Source organism: Mobula hypostoma, chromosome 11 (assembly GCF_963921235.1).
Source record: "Mobula hypostoma chromosome 11, sMobHyp1.1, whole genome shotgun sequence".
NCBI classification, from domain to species: domain Eukaryota; kingdom Metazoa; phylum Chordata; class Chondrichthyes; order Myliobatiformes; family Myliobatidae; genus Mobula; species Mobula hypostoma.
Window position 1 is genome coordinate 107,800,391 of NC_086107.1, and position 24,192 is coordinate 107,824,582.

General features: G+C 44.1%; 1 protein-coding gene across 2 annotated transcripts; it reads right to left on the minus strand.

The window, feature by feature from the left end:
- Positions 1-772: 772 nt before the first annotated feature.
- Positions 773-23,529, minus strand: sox10 (SRY-box transcription factor 10). 2 transcript variants are annotated; one of them, XM_063062839.1, is made up of 3 exons: positions 22,701-23,529; positions 10,291-10,535; positions 773-5,705 (listed from the first exon to the last, which is right to left on the minus strand). In XM_063062839.1, the coding sequence occupies exons 1-3, from the start codon at positions 23,090-23,092 to the stop codon at positions 4,999-5,001; spliced, it is 1,344 nt and encodes a 447-aa protein (XP_062918909.1). In that variant the 5' UTR covers positions 23,093-23,529; the 3' UTR covers positions 773-4,998. The 2 variants fall into 2 exon arrangements, with proteins under 2 accessions (XP_062918909.1, XP_062918908.1); XM_063062838.1 differs by having other exon boundaries at positions 10,279-10,535.
- Between the last annotated feature and the right edge of the window lie 663 nt (positions 23,530-24,192).

The following is a 24,192-nucleotide window of genomic DNA, read 5'->3' on the forward strand; positions in this document are numbered from 1 at the left end:
GCAATGAGGAATCCTTCTATGCAGGAGAGATGCAGGACCATCATTTATTTTTGAAATGCTAGCAGCGTAACAGGTAGTAAGTTTTGGCCAAGCAGCACAACCAATGGCTTGTCAATCTTTACACATTTATTTTTTGAAAGCAGTTACAACATAATAAACCTAGTAATAACAAAAACAAGCTATGGTACTCACACATTGTAAATATTCTATAATACAATTTCAAACCTGCCCAACAGGGTATAAATACTCCAGTTTACATCATTACCATGAAGTGAGGATGAATTTGAACTGACTGTTGTTCTCCAAAGAGTTGTGTCCTGGGACATGCCAGGGACTTGGAGAGTACTTGCCTCTCCTTCAGCCAAACTGATTGGGACTTTCTCAGCTCTCAGGCCCACCATCTCTTCACCATCCCACCCAGATCATGCACCATTGGAGAAAACAGAAGGATGGCATCTTAATTCCAGTTATTCCAGGAATACGGAAGACGAGAACTCTGAGGGGAAGACTGCATGTCACCTCTTCCCATGGAGGGCACTGTGTGGGAGGACGGGCTTAAGGATTGCCCAAACCATTCGGCCCACCCATAAATATTAACAAATCATCCCTCCAGCCAAGCCACCAGAAAGGACCTCCTGACGGGGAGCTTTCTCCAACCCCCCCCCCCCCACTGAGTCTGACGCCATTGGTGTGGAAACAGTAATAAATAATGTTAGAAATCCTGTGACAAAATGGACCTCCTCTCCTCCCCCCATCCCCCCATTATTGAGGATCCGCTCGCAGATCCCCCTACCCTCTCAGAACCAGGATCCCATGCAGGAGGAAGCCCCCTTTCGGTAGGTATCTTTTGGAAAAGCAAATCAAAATAAAGGGGACAGATAAGAGCAAGGCAAAAACCAATCTCTTTTTAAAAAAAATCAGGCTTTTCAAAATCAAGTTCAGGTCTGAAAGAATCAACACACACACACACACACACACACACACGCGCGCTGACACCAACACAAGATCTCAAGGCCTGTTTAAAAAGGTATCGGTGAGAGATTTTGGCTTGCCTGCATCGAGATCCACCCCCCCCCCAGTTTGGATAAAGAAATATATACAGCTATTCTGACATTTCTCCTGTCCTCTTTTTTCCTGAACATGCCAGATCTTGTTTGGTAGCTCATCCAAAGCAGCATTCTTTTCACACAAGATGAGGCTGAAAACAGTTGTTAGATTGATCTTAGAGTAGGTTAAAGTCTCAGCACAAGCTTGGGCCAAAGGGCCTCTACTGTGCTGAGGTGTTCTATGTTCGGCAGTGGCAGGGCAGCCGTGCGAAATATAGTTCTGTAGGTGAGGGGATCCAGACCCATTACAAAACTCCTCTGCATAATGGCAGATTTCACAAATCAAAGCATGAGTACATGAGTTAGAGTGTTATGTTGAAGTTGGAAAAGCCATGGTAAGGTCTACTTTGGAGTATTGTGTGCAATTCTGGTCACCTACCTACAGGAAAAATATCAGTAAGATTGAAAGAGTGCAGAGAAAATTTACAAGGATGTTGCCAGAACTTCTAGGGAAAAGGCTGAATAGGTTAGGATTTCATTCCCTGGGAGAGTCTGGAGAGATTTGACAGAGGTATGCAAGATTATGATGGATATAGATGGGGTAAATGCAAGCAGGCTTTTTCCACTGAGGTCAGGCGAGACTAGAACTAGATTTCATGGGTTAAAGATGAAAGGTGAAATGTTTTAAGGGGAGCCTGATGGGGTGCTCCTCTTCACCACTGGGTGGTGAGAGTGTGGAACAAGCTGCCAGCGGAAGTGGTGGATGTGGGTTCGATCTCAACATTTAAGAGAAATTTGGATAAGTACATGGATAGGAGGGGTAAGGAGGACTATGGTCCGGGTCCAAGTTGATAGGACTACGGACAATAATAGTTCAACGTGGATTAGATTGGTCAAAGGGCCTGTTTCTGTGCTGTGTTATGACTCCATGCCTTTGATTATGAGGGAAGCCAGGGGAAAAATAAGGTTGTTCACCTCAGAGCAGAGAAGGTTAAGAGGAGATTTGAAAGAGGCACTCAGAATTGAGTTTCTTCCACTGGCAGGAATGTCATGAACGAGAGGGCACAAGTTCAAGATGATTGGTAGAATCACTAAAGGTAATTTCCTCTCTCCACTTCCAGTTCAACAAGTTCATTTATTTATTTATTATTCATTGAGATACAGTGCAAAATAGGCTCTTCGAGCCATGGCCCCAGCACCCCCCCCCCATATAACCCCTAGCTTAATCATAGAACAATTTACAATGGCCAATTAACCTACCAACTGGTAGGTCTTTGGACTGTGGGAGGAAACCCATGCAGTCATGGGGAGAACGTACAAACTCCTTACAGGCAGTGATGGGAAATGAACCTGGGTCGCCTGTACTGTCCAGAGTTGAGCTAACCAGTTGTAACCTGAGATAGGCTGTCTGAAAAATCAGTTTCAATCAGGCCTTCCAAAAGTGAATTGATACTTGCAAAAGGAGACACTTGAATGTTCATGAAAAATTCACACTCCAACCTGTGGGACTAATTGAAGGCTTCTTTTAAAGGGCTTTATACACTGAATAGGCTTCCCCTGTAGATTGAGGATCTACTGGATATCGGGCTGAGGGGCTTGGATGTGTGCCTAATTGAATTCCCCCAACTCAATGCCAGAGCAAAAAACTAGGATGAGGAAAGGCTCTGGTCTGGTTGATGGTCATCAATGATAAACCCTAACGTCACAGGTAACTACCCCAGTGAGGGAGAGTTCACAAAATAATTCCTCAGTAGACCTTCAGCAAAACACAATATCCACCTCTGCTGCAGGTTCAAAATGGCTGCTGAAGAACAGGGATTGGGGGCAATGAGAATCCTGCCATTAAAATTAGGATTATTAAATATATTCAACAAAACAAGCAACAAAGTTCCTTTAATGTTACACCCTTACTACATCCAGTAAGAGTTCCAACCATTCGGCTATAGAGGCAAACAACACAGTCCCCATAGTGATCTGGTCTCAAACTTGTATAGTTATGGAGTGGGTGAAGTTTAATCTTACTTCTCCCACTTCTTGAAAGATAGGGCCCTATTTTGAGGAGCTGGCGATGGTTTCTCATTATGACTTTTGGAATAGGGATACATGGCCAATTCTAATAAGCCTCAAGGGAATTTAAGGAGCAGAACTCTTCTGGGAGGGCTAATTGGAAAACTGACCAGTGAGATTATAGCCCAAGCAACCTTGAGCGAGAAGCTCATTGTATGGGAGGCAGAAAATTCTGCCAAGGCTGATGTTTATTTCCCATCCCAATGATGGCTTTCCCAGAACTACAATTTCATATAAATATTTGGTGTAGAAATTGAGTCACCCATCTTCCAAATCAGGGAAGCCCAGTAGATTTCCTGTCCTAAAAGATACAAGTGGTTTTTGGTTCATGGTCACTATTACTGAGACAAACATTGTATTTCTGTTTCCCAAAACTGTCATGGCAGGATTGAACTCTGTCTTTGGATCATTAATCCAAAATTACCACACTACCTTTTACATCTTTATATACTGTATACAAAAGACTGTTTAATAAATTAAGTACTTTGTTCAACTTTTAATGGTCCTACATACTCCCTGTACTTATCTGCTGAAGGAGATCTGTGATCCAGTGTTTGCAACTGGATAAGGCCTCCAAACTTTTGCATTTCTTTCTCCTGTGTCATCACAATGCAAACTGGGTCTACAAGAGATTCAAGAGACCCAAACAGTCCAATACCATAGTGTTTGTGGCACATTCCCGGGCCCAAATGGAAAACTCTTCATCCTGATCAAATGATTCTTGAATGTCAAAGAGGCTTCCTCCTCCATTCCACATCCTTTCTCCAACTACAACTAACAAAACACATCCGGACAGAAATATCCATATTGCTGTTTAAGCATCCCTGTAATTCTTCTCCCAGAACTGCTGAAAGCACCTGGGATCTTTAGTCCCTGGATTTACCAGGAAGGCTTGCCAAACCCTAGATTAGCCTCCTGCAAGCCTAAAATAGCCAACACTCCATCAATGGAGTAAACTCTCAAGGAGGTGAATTAAAACGGCTCCTCGTCAGTCCAGAGGAAGTGGACAGGGCCAAAACTCTGCCCGCTCCACAACAGGTGGGACTTTAAAAAAAAACAGGAGGAATCTTGCCCCAATGCATTTTACACTGGGGATTTTTTTTGCCGCACCTCTGGAAATTATAAAAAAGGGGCCGAAAGACTCTTAAAAGTCTTTGGAGTATGTACAAGTTTTCCACCCTACCAGGTCGCCAAGGCGATCACACATTCACACACTCACACACACACACTTGCACAACGTTAGCAATGGTGAAAAGTCCCTCCCTCCCCCGCCCCCCAGTTAAACCAAACAGCAGCCTGTGTGAGAGCTAAGCAGGTTAAAACAAACTAAAACGACATTTACTCGCTAGTTGAAGCAAAGCAGGCTTAAGGCTTCCCCGCGGTTCCTCACTCAGGCGGAGGTGGGGGGAACATCTTGAGCAAGTCCACAAGTTTGGTCAACACCTCACTCACTCGGTTGGTGTGTGGGGGTGAGGTGGGGGGAACTTCCACGCTTTCGATCATAGCCCGAGAGGTGGTTATTTTGGGAGGGAGAGGGATTGGAGTTGTTAAAAAAAACGGGAGAGAGGATGACTATTGGCAGAGGCGCCATGAGCCAACGTCTCCCCTCAACTGACAGCGATCACACATGGCGCCGGCCTGGCGTCAACCCTCTTGTCCATAGGCGCGAAAAACCCTGCGGCTCCGTCCGGACGCGCGGAGAATATTGCGAGCCGCTCGTCAGCGGGAGGGGGTCAATCTTCGGAACCGTACGTTTTTAATTGTTTGTTTTGTTTTAAAAGCTGTGGTATTTCGTATTTTTATTTCTCCTTCAGTCAGGTGCAAAGAAAACAAAAAAGGCGGGTGGCCATTGGTAGGAGGTAAAAAGGGGGGTTGGGGGTAGTCATTATGGGCGGGTGAGCGTCGTGTAGACGGGCTGCTCCCAATGGGTGGGACTGCGGGACTGGGGCACCGACTGCGGGTCACTGATGGAGGTGTAGAGCGGGCGCTGCGAGGCGCCCATGTAAGAGAAGGCGGTGTAGAGTCCGGAGGTCTGGGCGGACGGGCTGTAGTAAGGCCCGGTGGCCTGGTGCTCGGGGTAGTCGAACTGGGACCTGGTGATGCTGGGGAAGGCTGTGCCGTAGTGCGGGAGGCTGAGGGAGGTGTAAGTGATCTGCGCCGAGGAGTGCTGCTGCTCCGAGTAGTGGCTCGGGTGCGACTGCTCAGTCTTGATCTGGGTCTTGGACTCGGCCGAGGCGGCGGCCGGGCCCGACGGGGCTGAGCCGCTGGCGTGTTGCTTGGAGATCCAGGCGGAATGTCCACCGGCCAGTGCCCCTCCGAGCCCGTAGTTTCCACCGTAGGCCCCGGCGCCCAGGGCTTGCCCGTGGCTGGGATGCCCGTTGGGCGGCAGGTACTGGTCAAATTCATGGACATCGAAGGTCTCCATGTTGGACATAACGTCGTGACTGAGGTCCCCGATGTCCATGTTGCTGAAATCGATGTGCGGCTTCCCTCCTTCTACCAGCGGGCGTCCTTCCCGTTTCCCCTCCGCTTTTCCGGGCTGCATCTCTGTCTTTGGGGTGGTGGGGGGAGTTGGGGGGCCATGGCTCTGCCCTAGAAGCAAATGAACAAAAAAAACCTTCAGACCCTCTCACAGGAGAAACATTGGCACAAAATACGGGCAAAACGAAGTACAGATGGAGGGGTTTGAACTAAAAAAAAATTGGCAATTCCTTTCCAACCCCCACAGATGCTGTTTGAGCTGCACTCCTTTAGCAGACTGTTTGCTGGTGGATACATATGACTGGAGTCTGGACAGACATACAAGAACACAGTGGGTCAGGCACAATATATTATGAGAAATGGACAGTCGATGTTTTGGGTTCAGAACCTTCAAATGTCAGGATGAAGGATCTCTGCCCAAAACATCAACTGTCCATTTTCCTCTATAGATGCTACCAGATCCACTGAGCTCCTTCACCATCTTGTGTGTTGAACAGGGAAAACCAAGGTGGATGTTGAGGAAGAGTGGAAAAAATCATACTACATCTGTGCAAAGCTCTCATTGCACAAGAAGTCTGTCCTTATGAAGAACTGGAGGGAGGATACTTGGATCCCAGATGTTAAATTGTAAAGAGAAGTTAGAAATCTTGAATTGTATTATCTGGAATTTGGAAGGTTAATGAATGGTTTGATCGAACTCCTGCAGATATTACAGGATACCGATGAAGATTATAGAATCTGACAATTGGAGTTAGAACATACAGAAGTAAAAAAAGTAATAAACAATTTTAATCAAAATGAATTTGGACCTCTTCCATGAAGGATATTTATTTATTTATTGAGATACAGCATGGAATAGGCCCTTCTAGAATGTGCCACCCAGCAATCCCAGATCCTAGCAGACAATTTACAACGTCCAATTAACCTACCAACCAGTACATCTGTGGACAACAACCATCAAATTAACCATGGCCTAATCATGGGTCAATTTACAATGACCAATTAACCAACCAACTGGTACATCTTTGGACTGTGGGAGGAAACTGGAAGACCTAGAGGAAACCCACGTGGTGACGAGGACAATGTACAAACTCCTTACAGGCAGTGGCGGGAAATGAACCTGAGTACCGGCACTGTAAAGTGTTGTGCTAACCACAATGCTACTGTGCCCCCTCACAGTGTTAGATAAATTGTTAGTTTTAAATGGCATTGTTTTTAACCAAATATATTAAGGAAACAGGGTGAAGGTGTGTACATGAGGTGCAATCACAGATCTGCCTTGATCTTATTGAATGAGAAAACAAGGTTATGCAGCTCAGTAACTTTTTCATAAGTGTGAAGAATAGGTAAATGTGTCACAAATGTAGTTCATGCCCATCTACGTATGTCACCTTTTATGTGGAACACCAACTACATATTTAAGGGCGTAGGTATTTTTTTAACAGCCTAGAGACTACTAGACAGGTATATGGAGGAATTTAAGGTGGGGGGGGGTATATGGGAGGCAGGGTTTGAGGGTCGGCACAACATTGTGGGCCGAAGGGCCTGTACTGTGCTGTACTATTCTATTCTATTCTAGTTTAATGCATCCTTGGGAAAGAAAGTTAGTAATAGGTATTTCATATATCAGAGAGATCTAAGGAGCAAAGGTCTTGCTTTGATAGATACAAGCATTAAAGCAATGTCCAACACACTGGCAAAAGGTCGCTATTGACAACAGCAGTATGGCCAACCCATTCTGGGTGGTGGGGTGGAGATCAGTCTCTAGCAAAGGAGGTGTAAGGTACTCCTTTGCTAGCTGCAGGTCACCATTGGGCAAGGTGGTAGCACTTGCTTAGCCTCCCTGATCAGGGTCACGTGAAGTCATGGGAGCAGGTGGTGGGTATCTCAAATCTTGATTATGCGACCACCGACGCCAGGCAGACAATCTCTGTAGAATATTGATAATGGCTAGGGTCACCTGTCTTTATAAAGACACTGCCCAGAAGAAGGCAATGGCAAACCACTTCTGTGGAAAAATTTTGCCAAGAGCAATCATAGTTATGGAAAGACCACGATCACTTACGTCATACAACATGGCACATGATGATGATGATGATCTCATTCAGGAATAACAAAACAGTTTAAAACATGTAGTTTAGATTCACTAAGGATGGCAAGGTTCAGTTATTGGGGCCTCAACTATTTGGGTTATATTTCAGTTCCGAGGAAGGGTACTATGTGATAACGGTTCTCATCTTGTCAAAATCTTTTCATAAGTTAGAAAGTAGAGCCAGGAACATGCAGTACCCTCCACTCACTTGGTTCTGCGCAGCTCCAAAAACACTGAAGAAGCTTAGTGCCATTCAAGACAATTCAGTCTTCATTTTTATCCCACCTACCTCCCTAATCATTCGTACCTTCCACCATGATGTAATGTGGGCTACCCACAAAACGAACTGCAGCTATTCTGGTAGATACTCCAACAACACCTCCCAAAACACTGACCTGTACTGCCAAGAACAGCAAAGGCACCGTCAGTTGCAGGTCTCCCTCTGAGTTACACCCCATCTCTCAATGTTATTCTCAGTATCTCATGTTTTCAGTATTATTTATTATTATTATTTCTAGCTGCATAGCTTGCTTTTTTGCACATTGGTTATTTATCAGTCTTTGTGTAGTTTTTCATTGATTCCATTGTATTTGTCTGTTCTACTGTGAATGCCTGCAAGAAAATGAATCTCAAGATAGTATATGGTGATATATACATACTTTGGTAATAAATTTACTTTGAACTTTGATCCTGAATTGGAACATCATTATTACTGGGTCTAAATCCTGGTAACCCCCTACCTAGCTGCACTCTGAACTGGAGCAGCACAAGGCTCACCAATACTTTTCAAGGGGCAATTAGAAATGGGTAACAAATGATGACCTAGCTAGCGATACCTATATTCCATAAGTAAATAAAAAATTGCCATCGAGTTGGATTCAAACTATAAAAATATGTAAACACAAGAGATTCCTCGGATGCTGGAAAATCAAAGCAACACACAAAATGCTGGAGGAACTCAGCAGGCCAAGCAACATCTATGAAGTAGCAACTTTGCTTCCCATTCCCGTTCTGACATGTCAGCCGATGGATTCCTCTAGTGCCATGATGAGGTGACACTAAGCAACACCTTATCTTCTGTCTGGGTAGCCTCCAACCTGATGAAATGAACATCAGTTTCTCAAACGTCTGATGAAGGAGACTCCCTACCCTAATCATTCCCTATTTTTTGCTTTCTTGTCTCACATTATCTCCTTACCTGCCGATCAACTCTCTCCAGTGCTCCTCCCATTCCCTTTCTTCCATGGGCTTCTATCCTCTGCTATCAGATTTCCCCTTCTCCAGCCCTTTACCTCTCTCACCGATGAACTTCCCAGCTCTTTACTTCACCCCCTCCCCCTCTCCTGGTTTCACCTATTGCCTGCCACCTTGAACTTCTTCCTCCCCTCCTCCTACCTACTTACTCTGACTTCTCAACTTTCTCTCCAGTCCTGATGAAGGGTCTCAGCCCAAAACAGAGGCTGTTTACTCTTTTCCAGAGAGGCTGCCTGATCTGCTGAGTTCCTTTAGCATTTTGTGTGTTGTCTATGAAGTAGCAAATAGATTTTAAGATCTGACTGCAAAGTAACGAGAGGAAACTCGATGAAAATAAAAAAAGGGTGACAGAGATTAATTAATGTTCTAATGTAAAGTGCTATTGGCAAGTGAACTTTATCCACATACTTGAAGTGTCTGCAGCAGAGCTTATCACATTTAAAGAGGGAATTTGTTGAAAGTGATTGGGTACAGGATAAAGTAGAAAATGGAGATTCAGAAACAACACCATGAGCTGAATGCTCTACTTGTATGATTGACTAAATTGTAAATAACTTGGAAAATGTGTAGCTTGGGTAGTTGATGGTTGGGTTGAGTCATTCCCCGATCCTGCCGATTCATTTGCAAACATTTCTTCACCCATGAAGATCGAGAGAGGCACAAATTCGACTAGTCATCAGTGAAAGTCACGGTGCAAGCAAACTCATGGCATGCAAAAGAATTCTTAGAACTGTGGTTTTCTGCGAACAATTCTGCAAACAGATATGTAGACTTCAATCCTTTATGAGTTGATGTGGGCAAAACTCCAGACCACAATACATAGAGTTTGCCATGCAATGAGATCCCCTCCCTACATCACAATTCAGTTTCCATTATAACGACCAATCGGCTGATTGATAAGAATATGAAGGCCAAGCATTCGGAGGACACAAGCCCAAGTTAACAGCACACTGATGATGTATCCTTGTATGGTAATGAAACATTTGCAAATGAATTGCCAAACTCGGAGAGCAACACAACCCAAACATTGACTAATTTTATAAAGGAAATAATTTTGTTGATAAATTAGTCTTCTCTTAACTCTGCTGCCAATGAAGTACCACCATTCATGATGACATAAATATTAGGAGGTTGGATGGCCTGATAACCTTCATGATTGGGAAAGCAATGAGAGGAAATTAAATGTCAGATGCATATTGTTGAAAAGGATCGGAAACTCCAAGAGGAGAATGATGTTCCTACCCTCAAGACCTTCCCTGCTGGTAATAATTTTGCCCATTCAAGACTGCTGCAATTGTAGAAAGAGTCAGATTGAGATATGGCCAGAAAATGCATCACCTGTGTGCTCACCATGACCCTCTGCAAGTGGAGAGCTCCCAGTTGTGCGCCCACGATCCTGAGGCACAGCCTTGTAGTGGGGCTGGACAGAGGAGATGTGGCCATCCTCCGGGTGTGCATCGGCATCACCTTGACCAGGCTTCATGTTCTTCCGTCGGCGGGGCTGGTACTTGTAGTCCGGGTGGTCCTTCTTGTGCTGGGATCGCAGTCTCTCAGCCTCTTCCACAAAGGGCCTCTTGTCATTCTCATTTAGTAACCTGCGGTGAATAGGGAAGAAAAGTAGTTCTGTAATTCTTCAATTTGAGTTCATGCAACTGAAGAAAAATGAATTTATTATTTATTAATTTATACATTTTGGAGAATGCCACTCAACCCATTGTGTACTAGCAACATGATAGGGTTGTCCTATTTCTCCTATTTGTTCCTGTTCTTTTCCTTTAGCATTGAGAGTGTCTCCTCCAAGAACTTATCAATGCTTAAATCATAGGCGGCATGGGAGCATGGTGGTTAGCATAACACTTTGCAGTGCCAGTGACCTGGGTTCAATTCCCACCACTGTCTGTAAGGAGTTTGTATGTTCTCCCCGTAACCACACGGGTTTCCTCCAGGTGCTCCGGTTTCCTACCACATTCCAAGGAAATACAGGTTAGTAGGTTAATTAGTCACTTAAATGTATTTAGATGGCATTGGCTTATTGGACTAGTAATGCCTGTTACTGTGCTGTATCTCTAAATAAAAATAAAATACAACAAGTACATTGCTTTTTTGTTAATGGTCAAGTTTGAAAATTCAGGGGCTGAGCCCACTCCTGAGATTCAAACATATAATCTAGGCTGATAATTCCAGTGCAGTGTTGAGGGAGCATGGTTAGAAGTGAGATATTAAAACTGAGTCCTTGCCAACCCTCTCAGATGGCTGTTAAAATCCCATGGCTACTTTACAAGGAGCAAGTTTTCCGCAACCAGCTCTTGGGCCAATATTTATTCCTAGCCCATAGTTATACTAATGATCAGACTTCACTGGGTGTAAAGTGATTTGAGATGTGTTGATCATGATGCAGAAATGCAAATCTTTTGTTCCATTTTCTCCCACTGGATTTTCAGCTAGTTAGCTTGTAACACCATCACCTTCTGCTAACACAAAGTTCTCATCGATCTCCATCTCTCACTGGGAGCAGGACAGATCCGGAATCAAATTTAGTATCACTGACATGTGTCTTGAAATTTGTTGTTTTGTAGCATCAGTACAAGGCAATGCATAAATTAAAAATTACAATAAGAAATATGAAAAAATAAATAATGCAAGAAGAGAGCAAAAATAGTGAGGTGGTGTTCATGGGCTGGCTTGTTGTCCGTTCAGCTGTCTGATGGCAGAGAGGGAAAAAGGTGTGTGTCTTCAGGCTCCTGTACCTCCTCCCTAATGGTGTTGATGGAAGGAGGACATGTCTTAAGTCATGGGAGTCCTTAATGGTGGATGCTGCCCTTTTGAGGCATTGCCTTTTGAAGCTGCCCTCAATGCTGGGGAGGTTAGTGCCTGTGATGGAGCTGGCTGAATTTACAACTCTCTGCAGCTCTTTCCAATCCTGTTCGGTGGCTGCACCATACCAGACGCAATGGAGCCCGTTAGAATGCTGCTCACAGTACAGTACTGGACTCCAAGTGTAATATTATGGTACTTCCCTTGGGTCAAAATCATGAATGGGATTGATGTGATGAATAAGGATAAAATGGGGAGCGCTCGATCAAGAGAGCTGATGGGCTCAGTAATCTCCTGCGATCCCACATACGGCATGCCTCAGTTCTCTTTCCACAATCAGTGAGAAAGCTGCCTCAATTAAAAAATAACACTGGGACAGATACACTCATTTCATCATCATCAGAAATCAAGAAACAATTTTCCTAGATCCCATTGTTATTATTGAATATGGTTTTAACTAGGATACAAGGCCAGTGGGTCTATAAGTTGTGGTTCAGTGGGTACTGAGGTTCCCCCCCTCCCCGCCAAGGTCAAGGTTGCACGTTTAATCCTCACACCAGAGACTTGAGCGTATTATGCCGGCAGCATTCTGCTATGGCATTGAGGGATTGTTGCACTATCAGAGGTGTCCTCTTGAGGAGACTCGAAATGAAACCTTAGTTTGGCTTGATGTTAAATATTCTAGAATGCCCTTTAAACAGTAGGGCAGTTCTCACTACCCTGACCAACTTCTATTCCCTGACCAACAGCACTAAAGTGGGTTAGATGAAGTGTCTTGGCCCGAAACGTAGACTATTTCTTTCTGTAGTTGCTGCCTGACCTGCTGAGTTCCTTCAGCATTTTGTGTGTTACTAAAAGGGGTTATCCAGTCATCATGGTATTGCTGTTGTGGGATCTTGCTGAGCATCTGACTACAGTTCACAAAAAAAACTTGCACTGTTTATTGTCAGAAGTTATCTTCTTAAACCTACACTCAGGCTAGGCCCAGGACCCAAAACCGTAGGCTCCAATTCAGACCAGGAGCTCGGCCAGCGAGCTGCTTAAAGTGATCTCATTCACTTTAATACTGGAGTCAAGTATTATAAAAGTGGTGACGTTACCAACTTCCTGAAACAGGGTTTGGTCAGGTCAGCCCAGTGTTGCCTGGCAGACAAAATAGCGACACAGGGAGGTTCTCTGTTATCCAAATGGGTGAATGTGTCATGGACCATGTTCACTCAGGAAATTTCACTAAATTGTTAACAGAAAAGTGTCTGCGGATGCTGGAAATCCAGAGTTACGCATATAAAATGCTGGAGGAACTTAGGTTAGGCAGCATGATGGAGAGGAATAAAGACTCGGGCCGAGACCCTTCATTAGGACTCACTGAATTATCTCAGTATGTCCAAGAGAAAGGAGAGACCTCCACATTTAGTCTCTCAGATCCTCTCCACGCGGGAGATGCCGACTTAATTACTAGAGCTCCTCAATTCTCATTCCCTCAGAGACATACTGATACAGTGAATGGTGCCTCCCACAGCTTCCTCACAGATATGTCTGATCATTCTTGCTCTTTTGGGATTACCATAGTGTCTTTCACTTTCTCGGGGAAATACGTAGACAGTGGCATTTCCCTTTACCTTCTCCAAGAAATCTTTATATCGACTAGTCTCTTATGGAAATAACTGTACAATCACAGCCATCTCTCAGGGAAGTTGCCTCCTTCTACCAGTTTGCATCCTTCCTATTTCCCCCCCACTGCTTTTCCAGACTGCATCTCCATCTTTGGGTTGGTCAGGGGAAGTTAAACTGTAACTTTACAGATATCGCAAATGGATATTGCGTGGGTCACATTATTGCCAATCTGAATGTGCATTCACATCAATATGGCAAGGATACAGAGATGATTCACAAAAGGATACAACTCAGGTGAGCAAAGGACAGGGTTAATGGGTGTGACCATGCAGAGATATTGGAAGTTACGGAGAAGTTTGTGAAGTTCTAAGGAACTGTGGATTAGACAAGGTGCAGAGTGTGAGCTGAAGAATCTGTCCATCGGAACAGAGGAGGGTAGCAGGGTATGAAAATCAGCAGTGTAGCTGCATATATAACAGAAAACTAACTGGCTCTGGGGCTTGTACTTGCTGAAGCTTAGAAGAATGAGGGGTGAATCTCTTTGAAACCTCTTGAATATTGTAAGGACTAGGTAGAGTGGACACGGAGAGAATGTTTCCAATAGTGGGGGAATCTAGGGACAGACAGCACAGCCTCTTAAAAGCAGAGATGAGGAATTTTAGCCAGAGGGTGCTGAATCTGCTGAATTAATTGCCATGAATAGCTGTGGAGGCCAAGTCATAGGGTATATTGAAGGCAGAGGTTAATAGGTTCGTGATAAGTCAGGGCATCAAAGGTTATGGGGAGAAGGCAGGAGAATGGGGTTAAGAGGGATAACAAAACTTCCACAATAGAATGGCAGAGCAGACGATGGGCCAAATAGGCTAATTCTGTGCTTAGAATGCTTTGGAAAATAAAGATTACTATAGTACCTTTCAGTCAGGTTGTGTAATTACATTTCCAGTATGTCTGAAATGGGATTGAGGCACACAGCAAGATCCCATAAGCTGCAAATTGACAATCTGTTTCAATGATCATAGCTACATAAATATTGGCCAAGGACACAAGTAAGATTTACTATAAGAAATATGCTGCTGAGTCAATGGGGTCTTGATTTAATACTGCATCTAACAGTCCCAAACTCTATCAGTAAAGGCCCTGAAACAATCAGCTTGGACTATAGACAGGAGTAATTGGAGGAATTTAACTAATGTCTCTGGATATGGGGGCGGGGGAGTGGTGGTGACTGAGCAATTATCCCACTCAGTGCTGGAGATCACAGAATTTTCATGCTTTGGAGCTAGGGAAAAAGGGTCATGCAAGGGAGATAAGTCATAGTCATGTGTCAACTAGTATACTCATAGTCATAGTCATACTTTATTGATCCCAGGAGAAATTGGTTTTCATTACAGTTGCACCATAACTAATTAAATAGTAATAAAACCATAAATAATTAAATAATAATATGTAAATTATGCCAGGAAATAAGTCCAGGACCAGCCTATTGGCTCAGGGTGTCTGACCCTCCAAGGGAGGAGTTGTGAAGTTTGATGGCCACAGGCAGGAATGACTTCCTATGACACTCTGTGTTGCATCTCGGTGAAATGAGTCTCTGGCTGAATGTACTCCTGTGCCCAACCAGTCCATTACGTAGTGGATGGGAGACATTGTCCAAGATAGCATGCAACTTGGACAGCATCCTCTTCTTAGACACCACCATCAGAGAGTCCAGTTAACCCAGTTATTCCTCATGTTAACCCATCGACCAAATGCCCTTTACTGGATAGGATCAGTGAAAGGTAAATGAAGATATTACATTTGGTCATCTGTTATTCTTGTATGATCTTAGGCCTGTGGCTACTCTGCCATTCTATCACAAGAAAGCAGCATTCATCATCAAGGACACCTACCATCCAGACCATGTCCTTTGCTCACTACTGCTATTGAGGAGGTGGTACAGGATCCTCAGGCCTCACACCATCAGGTTCAGGAACAGTTATTACCTCTCAACCATCAGGATCCTGATCTGGTGTGGATAACTTCACTCACCCAACACTGACTTGATTCCACAACCTATAGACTCATTTTCAAGGACTCTACAACTCATGTTCTCAGTATTATGTATTATTTGTTTTTTTTTGGATTTGCACAGTTTGCTTTCTTTAGCACATTGGTTGTTTGCCAGTCTTTATGTGTAGCTTTTCATTGATTCTATTGTATTTCTTTGTTCTACTGTGAATGCCTGCAAGAAAATGAATCTCAGAGTAGTACAAGGTAACATATATGAACTTTGATAATAAAATTACTTTGATCTTTTTTGTCATCTTAAATAGCCTTCATTTACATTAATGCCCAATGGCACCAGAGAACAGGAATTCACAGCAACTGCAGAGATCACCTAGGATTTTTTGCTCCACTTGGTCAGGAACATCCTTCACCCCTAATACTTTATACTTTATTGTCACCAAACAATTGGTACTAGAACGTACAATCATCACAGCGATATTTGATTCTGCGCTTCCCACTCCCTGGATTACAAATATTAAATATTAAAAATAGTAAAAATTAGTAAATATTAAAAAATTAAATTATAAATCATAAATAGAAAATAGAAATAGCTTGCTTACATTATTTCCAACACAGTAAACTGCCCTAAAGGCTGTCCCAGAAGTTACAGTTAAAGTTACTCAGTGGGATCATAAGCACAGGTGACACAAATGTAATTGAGAGCTTGCTTTTGGGATGTCTAAGGGGAAGAGGGACAGCTGGAGAGGTTTTGAGGGGAATTTTAGAAATTAGTGCTCAGCCACCTAAAAGGCACAGTCGTCAGTGGTGGAATGTTTTAAATCAGAGGCTGGATTTAGAGGACTGCAAGGATTTCAAGGTTTTAAGTCAAAGAAGCCAGTGTAATCCAACAGGTTGCTGTTAAATTGGGTCATACAAGTTAACAAATCACATGCAAGTAAAACATTTTTTACCCCTCCAGAGACCTTTCCCTGGCCATTTTACTTTATGCTGTACTCTATTCAAATACAATCCATGATGTTAAAGAGAAGTCCCACAAGGGAATCACTCTCCATATGGTCAAAGCTAACAGCAATGTAGCAATTAGGCATGCGATAGAGAGTGAGAGCCGGCGTACAGGGGCGTAACCGCAGGGCCGTGAGCAAGACCACGACCGTGCATGGTGTGTATTTTATTACAGCTGGTGCTGCTTCACTTTGCTGGGCTCTGCTTTGAACTAACCCATTCCACTCACGATGTCTGAGGGAGAAAAGAAAGAAGTTTCATTTGAATGATGTTCCTGCAAGGAGGTCTGTGACCCTGAACTGGTGCCAGAGGCAGCCGAGAATTCCTGTCCCCATCACTCCTACACTCCTTTTCTCCGTAAAAGAATCTCAGAAAAAGTAGCCAGTTTATGACATATCCCAAATCTTTGAGAATATGACCAAAAAAACTATGCACTGACCTTTAACCCCTTCCTGCCTTCTGAAAGTCAAAGTCAGGCTATCTCAATATTCCTCTCAGACTCAGTTAAAATTAAGCAGTAGGGGCAACTAAATTTGAATATGTAAGTACAAGGATCAGTAAAATGTGACTCAAATTTTTGCCTTTGATTTACTGACATCTTCATTGCTTTCCACTTTGGGCCTTTATGTGACTCTAGCCCTGCACCTGCTGCTTTCTGAAGTGGCCTGAGATTCGGGGCGGCGCAGTAACCCAGCGGTTAGCCCACCGCTTTTACAGTGGCAGCGACCCAGGTTCAATTCTGCCACTGTCTGTAAGGAACCTGTACGCTCTCCCCATGACCTGCGTGTGTTTCCTCTGGGTGGTCCTGTTTCCTCCCACATTCCAAAGACGTGCAGGTTAACAGGTTTATTGATCACATGGGTGTTATTGGGCAGCACAGGCTCGTTGAGCTGGAAGGACCTGTTACCGTGCAGTACATCTAAAATAAAAGCAACATTATTCCATTAAAATATAAAACATCATGACCACTTGGCTTCAATTTAGGACCCTGTGGAGACCCATGCAATATGATTGAAGCAGCTCAAGGTAGCTGATCAGTTTTAAGGGACAGCCAAGATGGACAATGAATGCTGGCCTTGCCAGAATAGTTTACATCCATGAGATAAAGAAAAGTAAGTTATAAACTGTTAAACTGTGGATCCTTTGAATGTGGAATGTGGATTAAGAATGGAGGATTCATTCAGTGTTCAAGCAGCACTCCTGTGCCATACTGTTAGAAGCCATTAAAGGCAGAGGTGTTTTTAAAGCCCCATGTTACATCATGCCAACACCTGCAAATTTATTGTTCTAGAGCGCCACAACTATCTCACCTCCCACCACCAAATCCACCTGACCAATTGCTCTAACCAGTACCAAACTGAACCTGCAAAGTTGTCAGATAACACACATCAAAGTTGCTGGTAAGTTGTCAGATAACACACATCAAAGTTGCTGGTGAACGCAGCAGGCCAGGCAGCATCTCTAGGAAGAGGTACAGTTGACGTTTCGGGCCGAGACCCTTCGTCAGGACTAACTGAAAGAGGAGCTAGTAAGAGATTTGAAAGTGGGAGGGGGAGGGGGAGATCCTAAATGATAGGAGTAGACAGAAGGGGGAGGAATGGAGCCAAGAGCTGGACAGTCGATTGGCAAAAGGGATATGAGAGGATCATGGGACAGGAGGCCTAGGGAGAAAGAAAAGGGGGGGGGGAACCCAGAGGGACAGAGGGAGAAAAAGGAGAGAGAGAAAAAGAATGTGTGTATATAAATAATGGATGGGGTATGAGGGGGAGGTGGGGCATAGCAGAAGTTTGAATTGTCAGATGCTCTTTTGATCTCTGGAAAGAACAGAACCCACCCATATCATGGACACAGCCAGCAGAGAGTCCATGGAGGTTTTACCACTGACTGCGGTATTAAAATTTTTCAGGTTCACGGGTACATGTGCATTGCAAACACCCATCAACACCTCAACAATAAAGGCATGCATTTACAGTTACAGGAACATTCTTAGACAAAATGACACCAAACTGCTTAACATCAGGCGTGTCAACAAAAGCTTGGTCAGAGAGCTGGCTTTTAAGAAGAAAAATTAGAGGTGAAAGAAAACTTCTAAGACCAGAAAACACAACTACCAATTGAAATGTTTGGGGAGAATCAAGAATTTGAATAGCTCAAAGATCTCAGATTTGGACGAGTTTAATTTTATGGAGATTGGAATGTGGGATGACAGCCAGGAGTGTTTAGGAATGGTCATATCTGAAAGTAACAGAGGCCTTCTAATTCATTCGGAACTGAGAGAATTTGAGTGGTGAGGGAATAAATCTTTTATATTCACGAGGAATTCTGCAGATGCTGGAAATTCAAGCAACACACATCAAAGTTGCTGGTGAACATAGCAGGCCAGGTAGCATCTCTAGGAAGAGGTACAGTCGACACTTCGGGCTGAGACCCTTCGTCAATCTTTTACATTGATGGCTAAACTTCCATTGCCTATAGATAACATGAAGAATCCTTGTCAAAATTGACGTTGGAGAGAATTTATCAGCCTTTTTAATTTCACAGTCTGGTAAACCATAAGACATAGGAGCAGAATTAGGCAATTTGGCCCATCAAGCTCTGCCATTTTATCATGACTAATCTATTATCCCTCAACTCCATTTTCCTGCCTTCTCTCTGTAACCTTTAATGCCCTCATTACTCAAGAACCTATCAACCTCGGCTTTAAATATACCCAATGATTTGACCTCCATAGCTGTCTATGGCAATAAATTCCACAGATTCACCACCCTCTGGCTAAAATTACTCTCACTTCCCCATACAGTTATGTTCTGCTTGGTTTATCCTCATCTCCAATCCAGAATAAAACTCTGAAAAGAGGATGGGGGAAGAAATATGACATCTGCATTAGTGCAGTTGGACTCCTTCTTTGCCCCAGCACCCTCCCCCTTCCTGTGTACCTTTCCTGGCCACACCCATCTCGCCACATGTACTTGGCCCTATCCCGCCAAGAAGCACAAGGCAGCAATTCAATCCCTGACGACATCATCAACCGCGAGAGGTTTCAGGAATTGTCAGCACGAGCCAGGGATCGGATTTCTGTCTCCAGCTCACTGCCAGACGCCAGTTACACTTTCCCCGATTATAAATAGATTCAAGTTTATTTTTCAAAAGGTAGGCTTAATTCCACTGGTGAGCAGTTCGGATCCCACCTCAAAATCCCCTAGTTTTTTTTTTAACATCCCCCTCCCGTGGTTTTCTCCCTCAGATCTGAAAGCTGGGTGGTCATCCTGCTCTTGGGTCCTCAGTGCAGGCCAACCTCCTGCTTATGCCCAGGAGGTTCATTGGAGAGGGAGGATAGGGAAGAAGGTGGCAGGAGAAATGAAAGCTGGTCAGAGTGGGTCAATTCTAACTGCATTCCTTTTCTCAGGGATGTAGTTCTGCACCCCTCACACATCACTGCCTCCAACTTGCCATCTCACGGGCAATTCAGTGATAGCAAGATGTGCAATTACGTTGCGTTGTTCCACCACACTAGTGTGTCCATGACACACAGAAGCAGAATTAGGCCATTCGGTTCGGCAGGTCAGCTCCACCATTCCATTATGGCTGATTTATCATCCCCCTCAACTGCACTCTCCGGCCTTCTCCCCTTAACCTTTGACAACTTAACCATGGACTTATCAACCTCAGCTTTAAACGTACCCAATGGCATGGCCTCCACTGCCGTCTATAGCAATGAATTCCACAGATTCACCATCCTCTGGCTAAAAAAAAATCCTTCTGTCTCTGTTCTGAAAGGATGTCGTTCTATTCTGAGGCTACACCCTCTGGTCCTAGACTCCCCACATTTGCAGTGATACTGAAAGTGGCCACTGTGTGACACAGCCTGCATTTTTATAGCATCTACTGTTGTAATTTATTCCCAGGGGACATCAAAAGTTAAAAACTAAAATCAACACGCATTAGGAGATAAAGGCAAAGACCAAAAGCCTAATCAAAGAATTAGTTGTTGATGGCCGCCTTAAAGGGAAGTCACAAGGATTTTAGGGAGAGTTTTCTAAAGCTTGGGGGTCAGACAGTTGAAGGCGTGGCCATCAATGAAAGATCGATTATATTTTAAAACGATCAAGAGACTGGAATTCTAGCGGAGATTTCAGAGGACTGAAGGAGGTACAAGATAGTGTCAGACATGAAGACAAGGGTGAAAAACTTTACGTTGGCTAGCTTGCCAAGCAGTAGATGGGCGCCATTCAGTGCAAGTTAGGGCAAGGGCAGCAATTTTGAGCAATTTAGGGTTTATGGAGGTGGATTTAGGAGGCCAGATGAGAGTGCATTGGAACTGTTGACTGGAGATTGCTCATGATCAGAAAAAAAACAAGCTTTAGATCAAGTACGGAGCCAGCACCCAAACTGGACAAGCGTGCCTTCTCTCTTATGAATTTTGTGACGCAACTTTTCGTAACTCCAAAGAGCTTTACAGCTAACGAAGTTCTTTCTAAGTGTCAGCATTGATGTAATGTTGGAAACAACGGCAAATTTGTATACAGAAGCCAGCAATGTGCTTTTCGGAAGACTGCTCGATGGTCAAATATTGACAAGAACAGTATCCATCCCTTTTCTTCCGATTCATACAGTCTTCTACTGAAAGCGATACCTGGGCTACTGGTCCAAAAGACACCACCTCCAACAATGCAGCAGTCCCTCGGTACTACATTGGTAAAGTCAGCCTAGCTGGATCTTGCGGTTTAAGCTGAGACGAATCCACCAAGAGAACTAGCTCATAAGCCCTGTCTGACAACTTGTAGACAACAGCACGTGTATGGAGAAAAGAGTGAACAGTAATTGATGACTAAAGTTTGGTTCACCTCGCTATTAGTATAGCGAAAACAAAGCAGTAAGCACACAGAAACATTCCAATTGAAGACCGGGAGCCTGTCTCCGCATTGACAGGCCTGCCATCTCCTCCGAGGGCCTTCAATGTCACTTGAGTCGAGAGAGCCAGAGCAAGCAAGCCGAGTTTGTGGCTACCTGCCCGAACCCCACCGCAGGTTCCCAGTGTCTAAACAACCTCTATCCGCCCCACGGAGCTGGGATCTTCTCCGTGCGCAAGCATCTGCTGCTGGTGAACATTATTCGGACGATTTGGCGTTTGCACCTCCCAAGATCGCCAGTGAATTTACCAGTAATTCACACAAAACGATGGACCCTAGGCGTGATTTCCGCCAGGCCCGGCAATGTTCCTTCTATTTCCTTCTTCTGCTAGTATGGTAGTTAGGGAGTCTGATTTCCCCTTATTGGTTCTTTCTCTACATCCAATTCTTACCTTCATCTAATACTCCCATTGCAACTCATTTGAACATTTTGACTAATTTGTCCCCGCCTTATTTTTCTTCATTACCTGCTCTTTCCCCCCTCTGTCTTGTTCTCGTCTTCTTTCGCGGCGTCAGTGTCGTTAAACTCCTTATTCTGTCATCCATTTCGCCTTGCGTACATTGCTTGCATCCGTTTTGTCCGTTTATTGAACTTCTGCTTTTCGTTTCCCCACTGTCCCGATCCTCTCCTTCCCACACATCCTCTCCCATTTCTCGCCTTATCCGTCCCCTCAGCGTCCTGCTCTTTCCCTCGCTTTCTCTCCAATCCACAGAAATCCAAGTGTTGAAGCCCAGCAATCTCGCCAGATCTTTCCCCCCGACATTCAGCCCCATTCCACCGCGGTTCTCCCAACGAAAAATGTGGGGTGGTGGGGGGGAGGAGTTGACTTTTCACGGGTTGAAAAAGACAAAACCTTTCGACCGAACGTTTTACCTGCCGAGTACGTTACCACCCGGTGGCTCAAACTAACTTGCAACTATTTTGTCCAATTTATTTATTATGAAGTAACTTTTCGGACGACCAATTAGTCAAAACCTTTAAAACAGCAGGTCTGCAGCTCTCGAAAAACGAATTAGCACACGCAGATACGCAAGGAAAAAACAGGAAATGCTGGAGACATTTCTTTGTGGTTCAGATTTCCATCCTTTACCACTTCTACATCAACGGACGGGAGTCAGTAGAGACCGACTGAATCTATGGAGAAAGCTAGGAGGAATATTTAACCCTCTACCCTCCTTCAGTCATACTTTACCCCACATATTTTACTCGCCTTAACAACATTTTTCTGAAAATCTTACGCTAAATTCAGGATTAAGTAGAAGGAAAATTTATTTATTCTTGTAACAGTGCGTAACAGCGCATGGTTTCTAGTTGAGAGTTTGTTAAAGAAGGTGGGTAGGTGTGTTAAGTACATTGAGATTCTCGGGGGAGGGGGAACTGAGGGTTTTCTTTATACACATGCAAGGACTCACCTCCACAGTTTGCCTAGTGTTTTGCTGAGTTCTGCGTTGTGCAGATGTGGGTACTGGTCTGCCAACTTTCTCCGTGCCGCCTGAGCCCATACCATGAAGGCATTCATGGGTCTCTTCACATGGGGCTTGCTCTTGGAGGATCCGTTGACTCTAACAGGCATGGGGACCAGAGTCCAGTCGTAGCCTTCCAAGACCTGGCTCACAGCCTCTCTGATGCAAAGGGGGAACTTGTCTTCCTCGCTCTCTCGCTTCCCACTCCCTTCCTCGGTGCCAGCCTGATACTGAGATTTCTCTTCCCCATCGGCAGCAAAGGACGAGCTGGGAGACAGCACCGAGTCACTCTCAGACCCTCTCGGGCTAGCCACGTCTGACACACTGCGATCATCCGTCATTCTCTTTTCCAATTTTTCCCCTTTCAAAAAAAAACACCCCGGAATTTTGTGATTACTAACGGCGAACAAGAGAAAAAAAATGATTTTTTCGCTTTTCCACGTTCACACACACACACAAAAAAAAAGTCTGCAGGCACGGAGAACGGGGGCGGGGGGAAAGAAGATTTTCTTTCCTGAAGTTGTCAAACTTGTTTTTGCAAGTTAAGATTTGTCAAAGTTAGATCGTAACGTATCCACAGAGTCTTCGACAAAAAAAACTTAGATTATTTAAAAGTTTTCCCCCCCCCTGATTTACATCGAACCTCTTATTTCAGGTTTTGTTTAATTTTAAAAAAAGCCGGGCAAATGATCCTGCTGCAGTAACTCTCGGCACAGTTGCAGACCTATGATGTTTGCGCAACCATACAACAAGCGAAGAGAGAGAAAAAAAAATCTGCTCTGCTCTCCGAAACACACGTGAATTTAACCAAAAGAAACTTTGGAGCTCTCGGCTCCCTTCCTTTAAATATAATGCTCAACCCCACGGTCCAATCTCTCATTGCCATTGGCTAAACTGGCTGCCAGACCTACACGCCCATTGGCTTCTTTCCCCCATAGCGGGTGGGGTCTAGTTCTGACTCCTCCCGTGAAAGGCGGTGACCTGGAGGAATTAGCGAAATTATCAGAAAAGATTTTAAGGAAGCTTTAAGATTTAGAGAGAAAAAGAGAGACATAGATAAATATCCACAGCATATTATGCATTCCTTGGCGACTTTGATATTTTGAAACTTAGAAAGAATGCTTTCTTTCAGTTTTAGAACTATAAAGTCAACAGGTGAGCCTGCCAATTGGACTTGAATTAACGTGATGAAAGGTTTCGCCCGAAACATCCACTATTTCCTTTTCCATAGATACGCCCTTACCTGCTAAGGTCCTCCAGCATTTTGTGTGTGTGTTACCCACGATTTCCAGCATCTGCAGAATCTCTTGTATTTATGAATTCATCCATTGGACTAGTGCCCTTGGTCCTTGTGTATCCTAGAGCTCTTGGATCCTCAAGGCTTGATGCAATCACAGAATAGTCTTCATTCCTGCTTCCTGAAACGTAAGGTTGTTTGAAG

Coding starts and splice junctions, on each gene's coding strand:
- sox10 (XM_063062838.1), bottom strand. CDS start 23,092: ATGACGGATGATCGCAGTGTGTCAGACGTGGCTAGCCCGAGAGGGTCT. Junction 10,536..22,700: donor ACACTAGGCAAACTGTGGAG/GTGAGTCCTTGC, acceptor TATTCACCGCAG/GTTACTAAATGAGAATGACA. Junction 5,706..10,278: donor GGGTCATGGTGAGCACACAG/GTGATGCATTTT, acceptor ATTTGCTTCTAG/GGCAGAGCCATGGCCCCCCA.